The 12,076-nt window shown below is 45.0% G+C and overlaps 1 protein-coding gene across 2 annotated transcripts in view; it reads right to left on the bottom strand.

The window, feature by feature from the left end:
- Positions 1-422: 422 nt before the first annotated feature.
- if (inflated) overlaps positions 423-12,076 on the bottom strand; it is a 54,535-nt gene continuing 42,881 nt past the window's right edge. For both annotated transcript variants that reach the window (XM_066301283.1, XM_066301284.1), the window contains 21 exons: positions 10,022-10,197; positions 8,673-8,882; positions 8,515-8,617; positions 8,077-8,323; positions 7,863-8,029; positions 7,662-7,810; positions 7,382-7,602; positions 7,095-7,323; positions 6,872-7,038; positions 6,640-6,818; positions 6,493-6,584; positions 6,321-6,435; positions 5,962-6,105; positions 5,704-5,907; positions 5,494-5,646; positions 4,711-5,444; positions 4,396-4,657; positions 4,038-4,267; positions 3,708-3,857; positions 3,422-3,652; positions 423-2,150 (listed from right to left, as the gene is read on the bottom strand). In XM_066301283.1, the coding sequence (XP_066157380.1) occupies positions 2,067-2,150; positions 3,422-3,652; positions 3,708-3,857; positions 4,038-4,267; positions 4,396-4,657; positions 4,711-5,444; positions 5,494-5,646; positions 5,704-5,907; positions 5,962-6,105; positions 6,321-6,435; positions 6,493-6,584; positions 6,640-6,818; positions 6,872-7,038; positions 7,095-7,323; positions 7,382-7,602; positions 7,662-7,810; positions 7,863-8,029; positions 8,077-8,323; positions 8,515-8,617; positions 8,673-8,882; positions 10,022-10,197 (4,247 nt within the window). In that variant the 3' untranslated portion in view covers positions 423-2,066. The remainder of the gene's footprint in view (positions 2,151-3,421; positions 3,653-3,707; positions 3,858-4,037; positions 4,268-4,395; positions 4,658-4,710; positions 5,445-5,493; positions 5,647-5,703; positions 5,908-5,961; positions 6,106-6,320; positions 6,436-6,492; positions 6,585-6,639; positions 6,819-6,871; positions 7,039-7,094; positions 7,324-7,381; positions 7,603-7,661; positions 7,811-7,862; positions 8,030-8,076; positions 8,324-8,514; positions 8,618-8,672; positions 8,883-10,021; positions 10,198-12,076) is intronic.

The raw sequence follows: 12,076 nt of genomic DNA, 5'->3' as shown, positions 1-12,076 counted from the left end.
AGATTTCTTTACCCTCAAAGAGTCTGTGGTTAGTGGACAGGCCCGCTTTTCGGGACACCCCGTATATCTCCGGAATTCTTAGCGGTTTTACTTACATCGACAAAAATGTTACCAGCAACTTGTCTTCCGTATCACCAGGTTGAGCTGGCTTGCTCGACAGTGAAACGTACAGTTTCGCCGGCATTGATTTTTGCCTTTGTTCACATTTTACAGTAAGGAACCATACTGTGCGTAGTAATACGCAGGAATACGCACATGTTACGTATAGCAACGTACGCATTGCGCAACGACTGACACGGCTTGGGATTCGAAACAGCCTCTCTCTGAGGCTGATAGAGACAGTGGCGTATTTAAGCTCGGTTGGACGATTTATCCAGAGCACCATTTATCTCTAAAACCGCCGGTGGAGCCAAACTACAAAATAACAATATAATTTAAGTTTATTCACAGACACTGTTAAATTTCCTAGAATTAAAAATATTACACAGTTAACAAAAATGTACAAATTAGAACACTTTATACAACATTTTTTTACCTTCTCTATGGTTTTGTATAAGTGCACTTTCGGATTGTTCTAGTTTGCCAGCAGTGTTGTTCTCTGACATTTTCCCTAAATTCTAATCTTAAACGCCCGCGACGAATGTACAGTAAAATAGACGGATTTCAATAATTGCATCATTCAACAATAAACAAGTCGAACCCCATCGATCAGGCCACAGTAATTTGTTTATCGTTATGGGTTCCACTTTCGTTCTTCAGCTTCAGTTAATTGCAATAAATGACCTTCGCCATTTCAAGCTTCACGTATACAGATCTGGACATTTTGGCGAATGAAATTTCGACGGGAAGGGAATTGCTAACTCGGAGATGGCCATAAACGCGTTTGCAAGCAGAATAAAAATCACCTCTTTTCGGCAATCGGTTTACAGTGTGAGTGAGATGCGAACCTTTACCGATTTTCACCACTTACACCGGCACATTTGCTAAACCAGTGGTGGAAAACCTACACTGTTTTTCCTGCGCTTGAGAGAACTTATTTAAATGCCCAAAAATATATAGCTGTTCCAGGAAATACAATTTTATGTGGCAACCTTGTTTCTGGGAAGACCCTGTAATGCAGAATGTTCCAAAAGCGCACCCAGAGATAATCAAGGTGAAGTTTGGATTTTTTTTTTCATTTAGGTGCAATCGTTCGTCCACAAAGAAAACGGCCACAATCAACCAACTTACTTTCCATTGCAACGTGGAAGAAAGGTAAAAAATAATAAATTCCGACTGTCTGCGACCCCTTATGCCCATCGGTTCGTTGTAACCCGTTCGGTTTTCAACCAAATGTTCAGGTCTGTACGAAGCTTTATAATAATTTGGGAACAGACTTAAATATCTACAGGCGAATGAACTCGTAAACATCGCAAACTTAATAATCGTATTTTTTTGTAAAAACTTTGAATTTACTTATGATGACAGAACGAACCGAGTCGTTTACAACCCATTTCCCTGCGTTTATTTTTCCTGAAAACCCTATAAATCCACATATTTTTTTACGTTTAATAACAACAAAATATGGCGTAAAGCTGCGAATAGTATTAACCCTAATAATAAGTTACAAACGTACCTTCGAAAATAAGTTAAATTAAGCGTAATTTACTTTAGTCAAGGCCAAGTATATTATTAAAATTATAATCTTAAACACCTAAATCTGGCACTGGGGGCTGGTTTGATCGGCATACAAAATTCATTTGAGATCAACGATTGAACGAAAATAACTCAGGTCTGAAGCCGCCATAGATTTCAGTCATTCTTACAGGCCCCTGTGAACACATCGATATCTATTACAGTAACATCTCTGGTCTCTCAATAGTGTTCAGATATGTTAATGGGTATTAGTGTCTCGTGTTAGCTTTCCTCAATAATTACATCACTTTTTAGCTTTTCCGTGATGAGTTTCAATACGCACATCTAAAATCTGATGAAAAGTCACTGCGTGATAAAATTGCGTTATAAAATATGGCAGTATTTCGACCAATCTATTATTGTTACAACACTAGGAATTGCCTTAATTATTATTAGTCGCTGGGGTGGTACCCGTTGGTCCGTAGCGGCTGCCTTTCGGGGGCAGAAGATGGCCTTTTCCGCTTGAAGAATCCACACTAAAAACAAAATTATGCATGTAAGTGGGCAGTGAAACACTTTTTTGACAGTAAATCGTCAAGAACCATACTCTTTATACAGTTTGGTGCTAGTAATATCGTCGACTTGGGTGCAAACGAGGCAGCTCGTGTATAAATACACCGGCATGACACATCTTTGTTACGGGGTCACAACCAGTCATTTCTAACTCAGAACTCGCACGTAACCCACCAACTTCCTCGTGGGGTAACCAGGCATACCGGGTGCACTTTTCTGCGCACATAGTATACATAGACCTCACTTGCCTATTCCGAGCTTAATAGCAGGGCATGAAGGTAACCGATCCAGCCCAACCAACCAGCTGGTCCGACTCATTCCCTACGTTATTTATTCTACACAATGAATTCCATGGGAGGCCAAATAATTGTTTCAGTGGTTCGAGGTTCATGGAAGCCTTCTGTGGATATCTCGTTAGTTAACAGTATCTGCGACCTGCAATACGTTCCAGCCTTTAAAAGTATTCTCAAGATTTGTAAATTCGATCGGTTTTGTAGTCCTCATAGCGCAATTTCTTGCCAGTTCGCCTTTTCTTTGTTTTCTGCGCACCAACTGTGGGCGGTGCCGTGCTCTACGCCCTCGTCCTCAACTTCCTCCACACGCGCTACTTCAACGTGAACCCAGTTGTGGTTGGGGTGGATCTCTGGCTTTAAACCACAAGTTCGCGACATCCTGAAAGAATTACTTGAAATGTAGTATTTTTAATGAGTCAACAACTGTTGTGTTGTGTGGGTCGTTTGCTGGATTGAAAGTAGGAAGGCCGGCCAATCTCGGTAATGCCGAGGTTCGGTCTGTTCCCCAAACACTGATGCAGTATCGTGTCACTCCAAGAACTTACCACTTCACATTTTAACTAAAAGAGTCTTTGAGAGGATATTTCACGCAATATGCTCCAGTGGAAAATGTGGACAATAAATTTCACTAAACAATGAAGGAGTGGCGGAAGTTCATCACCATCGCTATTCGTTAGTCGACGTCACAATAGCATCTTACGGCTTATATGTACAATGCGCAAACTACGCCGGCGCGTCATTCTTATCTGGCATCAACTTGAAGTCATAAGGACACAAAAACATGGCGTCTTTCTGCTGGTGAAATAGGACCAATTTCAGTGGAACACTGGTGCATCCAGTCCTACTACACCGTTAAATGCCAAATTTGCGTGCGCCTAAATCGGCAATATTGCTAGCACTAGGGCTCACAAAGTGTGATTCGTGACAATACACCCTCATACCTTGTATAACAACAAAATGACTAGCAACAATATCAAAGTGCCTGCAATGGCCGATAGCAAAATTATCCAAAGCGGAACAGCTTGAGGGGTCAATTCCTGTTCCCCCGCGGGAATATCCGTGAAGATTTCGTGACTGTGTAGGGCCGCATCCTTTGGCCTGCCTATGTAGGGCAGCTGGGATATCCTAGCTACCATCATCGAGGACAATTTGACCGGTTGAGTAGTACTTAGCTGGAAGTCGAAGGTAGGTTGAAGTACAATGGAATCAAGAGATCGTGAAACCAACCTGTCTAATGGCACGGACGTTCAGTCTTGACCTCAAAGCGATGGAAATGAAATCGTCTTTCTTCAATTCTCCTACGGTGCACTTCACGTAGAAGCAACGAGTCGCGGTACACTTGAGGATTTCATCGATGTCTGGATCGATCTCGGCGGGCTGGAAAATATCGAGGGTCTACAGCAGGTGGCAAAATTCAAAGATTAATAAAATTAAAAATTTTTACCCGACCGGAAGCCGAGCGCGGATCATCGCAGCGGACACCGCATCGTTGTCTGCGCATCACCACAATTTGGAGACCGTCGCTTGAGAGCCTCTTTAAAATAACCTTCGACATACCTGTCTCTTCCCCCGATGGTGTTGACTCAAATCGGGTTCATCGGTAACAACATTGTCTCGTGCTATGTGATAAGATGCAGGCTCTTCCCACCTGGACCGCTCCCATTCAGAGCTGTATTGATCGTGATGGGAAATGCCTTCGCCGAGGGTGCCCGAGAAGGAACCACCTCTGGTACGTTGTCCCGATCGGCTCCATTGGTCCTGACCTGACGATTGTTGTCTCGATAAGTCTGAAATCGCGGAATATATCGGTGAATATTTGACGATTTGAAATTGGAGTGCGATTTCCTAACCCCTTTTCGAGCCCTACTTGGTATCAATTAAAATACCTCCAAAATAATTTATAACAAACGCTCACCGCTAGTCCCTCCTCGCCCCACCATTCCTAAATCAATAGTCTGAGTCCGAAAGCCATTGCCTGAGGCTGCAGCTTCCCCGAAATTAAGCTGCCCCCCTCCTTGGCTGGGTTCATCGATGGTAGCAGTACCTTTCGCTGTCCAGGTGTGATTAAACAGGACTCCTCCACGCCTATCGGACGGGTCGGGCTCGTCATGGTAAACTCCTTGGGCGTCAAAATATCCGTTTTGCTCGCCATAGCGGCCGCCCTGGATATGGGATCCCTACGATTTCATTTTCAAAACTTTATTTGAAACTGAAATGGCGCAAGGTTTACTTGTTGTTTCCATGCAGTAGAACCCGATTGCTGTTGATCCCATTGCCTCTTCCTCTCTTCAACAAGACGTCTTCGTTCTGCGAGTTCATATTGCCTGCGCCGTTCTGCTTCCTGCCTGTACCTCACATCTTCTTGCCTCCTGTTTTCTTCCTCCTCAACTCGCCGTCTATTTTCCTCCTCCCTTTGCTGTTGTTGCCTTCGACTGTTATCCTCCCCTGCAGGTCGCCTCCTTTGGGTCTCTATCTCCTGCCTCCTCCTCTCCTCACGCAGTCTAACTTCTTCCTGCTTCCTTATCTGCTCCTCATACGCCAGCTGTCGCGCTTTCTCTTCCGCTCGTAACTCCTCCTCTTCTCGCTGAAGCTGCGCTTGATAGCGCCGCCTCTCTTCCTCCTCCTGTTTGCGACGTTGCTCGAACTTCAAATGCTCTTCGTCCTGAGTTAACACGACGTTTTGACCTACAGGGTTGCTTAAGTGACGTTGTTGTTCTTCAAGTTTCCTTTTCTGTTCCTCCTGTAATCTCAATCTCTCCTCGTGCTGTCGTCTCTCTTCGTATCTCAAACGAGCCTCGTTGGCCTGCTCTATTTGAGTTGTGGTTGGGCCACGCCTCGCAGTCTGATTTTCCACGTACGAGGGCGTGGTACTAAAACCCCCTTCGCGAGGCCCTCCTCCCACCGTGTAAACGTGTTCCTCGTGGGCTTTTTGCTCGTTAATATTTCCACTGCTCAACTGATGACCTACAATGGGGATTAAAAATGCGGTTCTCGACAAAATAATCAAACTCACTGCTGGTCTTTCTCTCGTAACTCTCCTCGTGACTTGCCACGTTGGCCGAGCCAGATTGTCCCGAAACGCCAAGATTTTCTTCGTTCTGAGCCGTTCCGTCGCCTCCGGATGAAGTATACACCACTTTTGGTTTCGGACGATGCCTATATCCTCCTGGAACAGCCAACCCCCCATTAACAAAACGCATTTTCATGTAACCCGGAATCGTACCAGAACTTTGTCCGAAACTATCAAAGCTGCTGCCTGTAGCCGTTTGGGTGCCGCCATTATCAGTGGAATAGAATGTCCTGACAATCTTTCCAGTGGAGTCTCTTACGGTGGTCACGTTAGTCCACCTGGTCACCTGGCGCCCATCTATGGTATCGGTGCGCCATTCGGACTTCGTGTTCACAGTCTCCCCCGCCTTAATAACACCTGAGATTATTTAATAAATAGAGAGGTTTAGCTGATGTATTTTCTTATAATCACCGCTGGAGTCTTGACCGCTCCTGACGAGGGTGTCGTTGTGCCTTTTCTCGAATATCTCCGACGCATCGCCGGAGGAACTTTTGATTTCTTCATCCAGTTTGGTCGCTTGGGTGTTGCTGTTGAGGCGGGTACCACCGGCAACAGCTAAAATCGCAATAAAGCAACGTTACTCTTCAATCGCGGAGGGAATAATTTGTCGTAATAATAATAATAATGTGGGCCCAAAAGTCGCACAACGGCCGATCAGGGGTAGGTGGGCCTCGTTGCCGAGCAACTTCACGGGGACCTGGACCCCCCTGCAGTGTAAAGTGGCCCTTAAGGAGCTGAGAGCAACATTTTGAGGACGGCGGAAAACGAACCTTGAACGCTCTTGCCAGACTCCACTTTAACCGAGTTGTAACTGGAAGTCCCAACTCCGTGGCTGGAGGCGTCGATCTGCAGCCTTTCCCATATCGGCTTCAGGTTATAATCCAACTAACAATCACATAAACACCATGAAGCACATAAATATACAAAAATTCCCATCCCTACTTGATAATTCTTGTAGTTTGCAGGTGCTGGAATCTCGCACTTCACCCCTTCTGGCACGTGAGGCTGGTCCAGCAAATACAACAAATCCTCCCCTAAAAACATAATTCCGAAACAGGAAAATTTAAACATTTACAACCCTTAAGCTACCAGCCAAAGTCTGCCACGGCCACAACAAGTACATTTCAGCCTCGTAAATCGTGGCGGGACCTTTGTTCTTCAGGGTATAAAGATGGGTAACTTGAGGCCCTATATCTGACTCCCTGTCTATTGTCTCGCTCGAGTATTGTGTGGTGTTTGAGAGGTAGATTTCTTGCGGGATCGATCGTCTAAAAAGTAATCGTCGAAGACCCTACAGAATTTTATTTTGTTGTTCAAGTACCCGCTGACATCTAAGGCCGAATCGACCCAAATTTCAATGGAAACGTGACTGTAATTGTCCAGAATCGTTTCGTTTAACTCGGGGTTGGTGCTGTTGACTGTGACGTCGAATTCATAGGTAGGAGAACCCTGTTTGTCGTAGGGCACGAAAATCATCCTAAATTTTGCCTAAAAAATGACCTTCTGCAGGACCCATTGCGAGAAAAATTAATGGAAAAATATACGATTTTTCTTGCAGGCAAGGGATTGCCAATATCGCAGCTGATGGTCCGATTCTCCAAATGGCTGCACAAAATTCCCTGCATGTCCTCCTTGACTTCGGCCTTCTTGAAGTAAATACCCTCGGGATACACCAAGTCTAAGGTAGTTTCAAAAGAGTCTTCCCCCAAGTTTGAAACTATGATGTCGAACTCGAGATTGGTGTGGGAGTCCAGGAGGTACCTCTCAACGTTCCTGAAATCAGCATAATTAATTAATTAAGTAATTAATTAAACTAATGGAAAAAAATTACTTCGTGATATTGAGGTGCAAATTCGGAACGCACACGTTGTCGTGGCCGCAATTCTTCTGGATGCTGATGGAATCTTTCCTGGAAGGGGGCAGGTTCAAGTCTAGGACAGGTTTAAGCTGCGACTGTGGGTTTCTGGCTCTGCCGTAAGTGGAGGAGTCTTCTTGGATCATAAAGTACTTGACTTCGGCCTCCAAGGGGGTCAGTTTGTCTCGAATGTCGCTCTTTGAAACGGAGGTCGATTTTATCGTTATCACAGACCTAGCAGTAGATTAATACTCACTCTAATATAGATTTCTTCCGTTTGGCAAGTGTCCTGGCCGTCCTTGTACAAGGTGATGGTCTCGTTGATGGTGTGCGCGTTTCTTCGCAAAAATGCCATCCTCGGAATGTTTGGTTTCTTCGTGTCCAAGATGTACTGAACGTTCAGGCCTGAAGTGAGGTCATAAATATAACAGCAAAGTTTCCCTGTTCAGGTACCTACGGATTTGCTGTGGAATGCCCTTTCCAGTGTATTTGATGCAGAAGTCAATGCTAGTGCAGGTGCCCCTCTGTCCATTTGGCAAATTGCAGTTTTTCTTTTTGATGTCGATTTGCTTGTTCTCAGTCCGGAATCGCACGAAGGATTCCACTCGCACCACTGGCCGAGACCTATCAGAACCATGAACTAACGTGCTCATATTAATGTGAGGACAGACCTGAAGAAAAATGCGGAACTTGACAAATACGCCCCCACGGCCAGATCGGGGTAATCGTTCCCGTCCATGTCCATTCCCCCGGTGACGGAAAAGCCGAAAGTCTTCAAGGGGATGCCGCTCTTGACGTTGATGTCCTCGGCACGGATTACTTGGCCGTAATTTTCGAGGACGCCCTTAGAAGAGCCGTAGTAAATGTAGACAGTACCCCTTTGGAATTCCCCATCGTACGGGGCCCCAACAGCGAAGTCTGCAACGTCATTTGAAGTTGATCTCAGGGAAATGGCAACGCCATTGAAGATGGCAGAAGCACAGAGAAATCCAAGCAAAGATATGATTAGGAAACGTTGCTGGATATTGGAAAAATTCGAGGAAAATGATTTTTCTTCGGTTTTCTCGTCAGTATTTTAGAAAAACTGTATCGGCGAAAAGGAAGCTCACCATCGTAACCATCTTGATTCATATCCCCCAAACAGGCCACGCTATGACCGAATCTGGACTTCGAATTTATGCCGTCAATGAACGACGATTTGTTAAAACTTACCTGCAAAAAGCAACATTGCACCTTCCCTCTCATGAAAAATTACCTTTAAACTTACATAGGCACCCCCCTGATAGAAAACGTACACCCTCCCCACGTCGTACTTGCCCTCCGTGTTGGGTTCAGTGTGCATGGGAGCCCCTACGATAAGGTCCAGTTTACCATCTCCATCGATGTCCCCCGATGCTAACGCATAGCCAAAGTAGGACCCTAGTTGGCTTCCTGAGATGTTCTTGTAATTGGTGAGGTTCCAAGTAAAAAGAAGGACCTGGAAGTGGGGATGTGGAAGTTATCGGCTTAAAGGAGTGACGATTTAGAAGTGCGGTCTTGCGGTCAGTGGGCTTTCGGATACAAGACTCAATCGCTCGGCCTAATGTCCACTACTGTCTTTTTTGGCATCAAAAATATACCAGATAGAATTCGATTGTTAAATATAATCACGTTTATTCAAAAATAAAATGAATTTTTTACACAATTTCTTCAATTATCTGCTTTATTTTGGTAACAATTCTCAAGCCAGACCCCACCTGGACAGCATAACGGACGTTTTCCCTTAGCTGTTTAATCACTATGTGACGCGCCCACCATTCATGGAAGCTTCAGCAGGTTTACACGCAAGACAGGAAAACCCGGTCCGGAGTGCTGGACATGCGGAATCCTCGACACCACAGATTATCGGACATTTCATTACTCCAATTTTGAATCTCGACTGGAAGGACTAAACGCATGTGTGGACACACTAACACAGGAATCTTTGACAGAAGAACTACTTGCAACCGAGGCTTAATGGGATCGGCGTAGCAACGCCATTTGTGCAATGCTTAAGGAAAAATAAGGAGTGGGACGTAGCGGCCTAATCTCCCGAAAAGGAGCTAAAGTGGACAGAACAATGAGTGCGAAATAAAACAAGAGCAAAAGGCACCGAATTAACGTCTCCTGGACCCCGGTCCCTTTCTGCCCCAGGGGCAGCTCCGGGTCCCCATAGGTTGGACACAGGGTAATTCCGAAGTTTTCCGTGGGTAGGCGCTTCGGCGTGCCCAATACTACCCGGTGGCCAGAACAATGGGACAGATCTTTTGTAGAAGACAAAAAAGAGTGCCCTTGGTGCAGGCTTTTGTCCTCACGGTTAGATTCAATTCTTGAGATTCACCAACAAGATAATCTCCATAGGAACGGCGAAATCCCGTAAGTTTGAAAAATCGGGTCTTAACATCAGGCTTGAATCGGGAATCGAACACGAACAAATTACGTTCACCATAACATCAAGAAGGTCGATGGTCTCTCTCATTTTTTGGGAGATTTAAAAAAATATTACGTTACACCCAGTAGTAAATGAAATGAACGATACTCCCAGGCCCAACGTGGCTGTGCACATCCGTCGTAGAACTTCTAAATGCAGATAGGTACCTTCCCGTGCAGCTCTGCGCCGCGAGGCATTCCGACGGCGATACCCTGCTCCCCGGTGCCCAGGAAGTCACCCACAATGGTGGAGTACCCCAAGTAAGAATCGTCGTCTTGTTGTTTTCCCTCGCGAGTTTGGAATACCGCCGGTCTGATCTCGAGACTTTGCTGGTGCACAGAACCTGCAAATGGTTATCGGTAAAGAATAAAATCGGAAGTTCTCGTGTTTCAATCTACGGTGTTTGAGTGTAACTAATCAAATGTAAGGAGAATCCTTTGCATAGCAATTCATTAAAGTCTGAATCCAGGACTGATCGGTCAACCTCCTGATTATCCGGGATTCCAGCGATGATGAGTGGGAACCCCACACCACAGTTGGATCCCTCTTGAGGGAGCTTACCGAATCCGGACACTTTCCAATTAGATATCAATAAAACTATGAATTTATATGCATAGGATCAGGTGAAAATGTATACACCCAAAGCTGTAAGCCGTTATGAATACGATATTACCTAAAAGCGACCAATATAAGCGTTTAAAATCTATGACAGTGTTTCGCAGCTAAACGCATTATTTATAACATAAAACCCACATCATAAACGACATTTATTAGCACAAGCTGCAGCAAATTCCCAATTATTCTCAATAGCGAAACAACCGTAAAAGGAGAATTATTCGCTATAACTGAATAAGCGATCGAGTTACTGCCTCACAAATTTCTGTACGAATTCTCCACATATATCGTTCCATAAAGCGATTTTAACAAGGAAACCACATCGCAGGCCTATTTTTAAACGTTTGTTATGGTAAAAACATCGAAAGTTGTAACAGTCACTCAGGACGATTTGAAAAACTGATGGTTTATTATCGTTTGTCGCAGATTTTCCGATATGTGCGGCACTCTCCGGAGCTGCCTTTAAAGCTCCTCGGGTATTTGTTAATAACCACGACGTTCGGTCCTTGCACATAAATCTAGAGACACCGCACCAACTGGATATAATGCCGTGTTATTTCCAGATGTCCTAAAAATACAGTTTTCAAGGTGGTGGCTAAGACGATGTGCAACGGGCATCAATTTTCAATGGATCTTAAATTAATTTGGGTTAACGTCCTATAAATACATTTCCTCTGCGGAGCATCGAGGGAAAAACGGTATTATCATATCAGCTGAGAGGCGCACGTGCGAATTTTGCTTGAGCACGACGGGGAAGTCCCCTTCCGCCGGTCTCCCGGTACAAAGGGGAAGAATTCTTCGAAAATTTTCTTGCCTGCCAAATCGCGGTCACCATAACGTCAAGAAGACCTTCCCGTGGGGGGAACTTCAGGTCGAGGGCGCTCTACCAAGAGCCTCCTCGCCTCGGGCCTCCCCTCCTCCCTCGAGGTCGCCCTCCCCACTCCGCGATGCCGCCCCCGCAACCGAGTCCTTCGGCGTTTGCGTCGGCATTCCGCTTTCGGATAGAAATCTCTCTTCGGCGATACCAAAACGAAGTCGATTGTTGATTAGCCTTTGGTCTTGTTCCGCGACCCATAAAGACCCTGTGCGAAGTACCTATACCTAATAATAATTATGTTTACAAGAAATTCACTAACAACGAGCTTAGGCACGGACAGCGGACCTATGTATGCGGCTATTATTAATAGACCCCTGCTAAAAATACGACCGCAATTCCGTTTTGCTCACAGGTATTAAGAAACTTACAGCTGTGCCCACAACAATTATTTATAAACATGTGCGAGTTGAAAATCATCAAGTTTTTCCTATTAAAATTTTAAGCACGGAATCAGAAATCCCGAGATCGGTCCCGGGATAAACTATCGAGTAGATTTATGGCCGGTCGATGCTACAGGGTGAAGATAGTGCATTATGCCATTATAATAAAGATCGTAGATACGAAATAGTCGGCGATTGATACGTCGGTTTCCTTATGACCCAGATCGCAGCCTCTAGATCGGGAGATTTACTAAATGCCCCCTATAACGGAACCGATAATCGAATTGAAGCGCCCCGAGCAAAACTAATTGTTTTATCCATTCTCGAGTTATTCGTGTTCCGAGAAGATC

This window comes from Euwallacea fornicatus, chromosome 38 (genome assembly GCF_040115645.1).
Source record: "Euwallacea fornicatus isolate EFF26 chromosome 38, ASM4011564v1, whole genome shotgun sequence".
NCBI lineage: Eukaryota > Metazoa > Arthropoda > Insecta > Coleoptera > Curculionidae > Euwallacea > Euwallacea fornicatus.
Note: the sequence above shows the minus strand (reverse complement) of the source record. Positions and strands in the feature narration are given on the sequence as shown.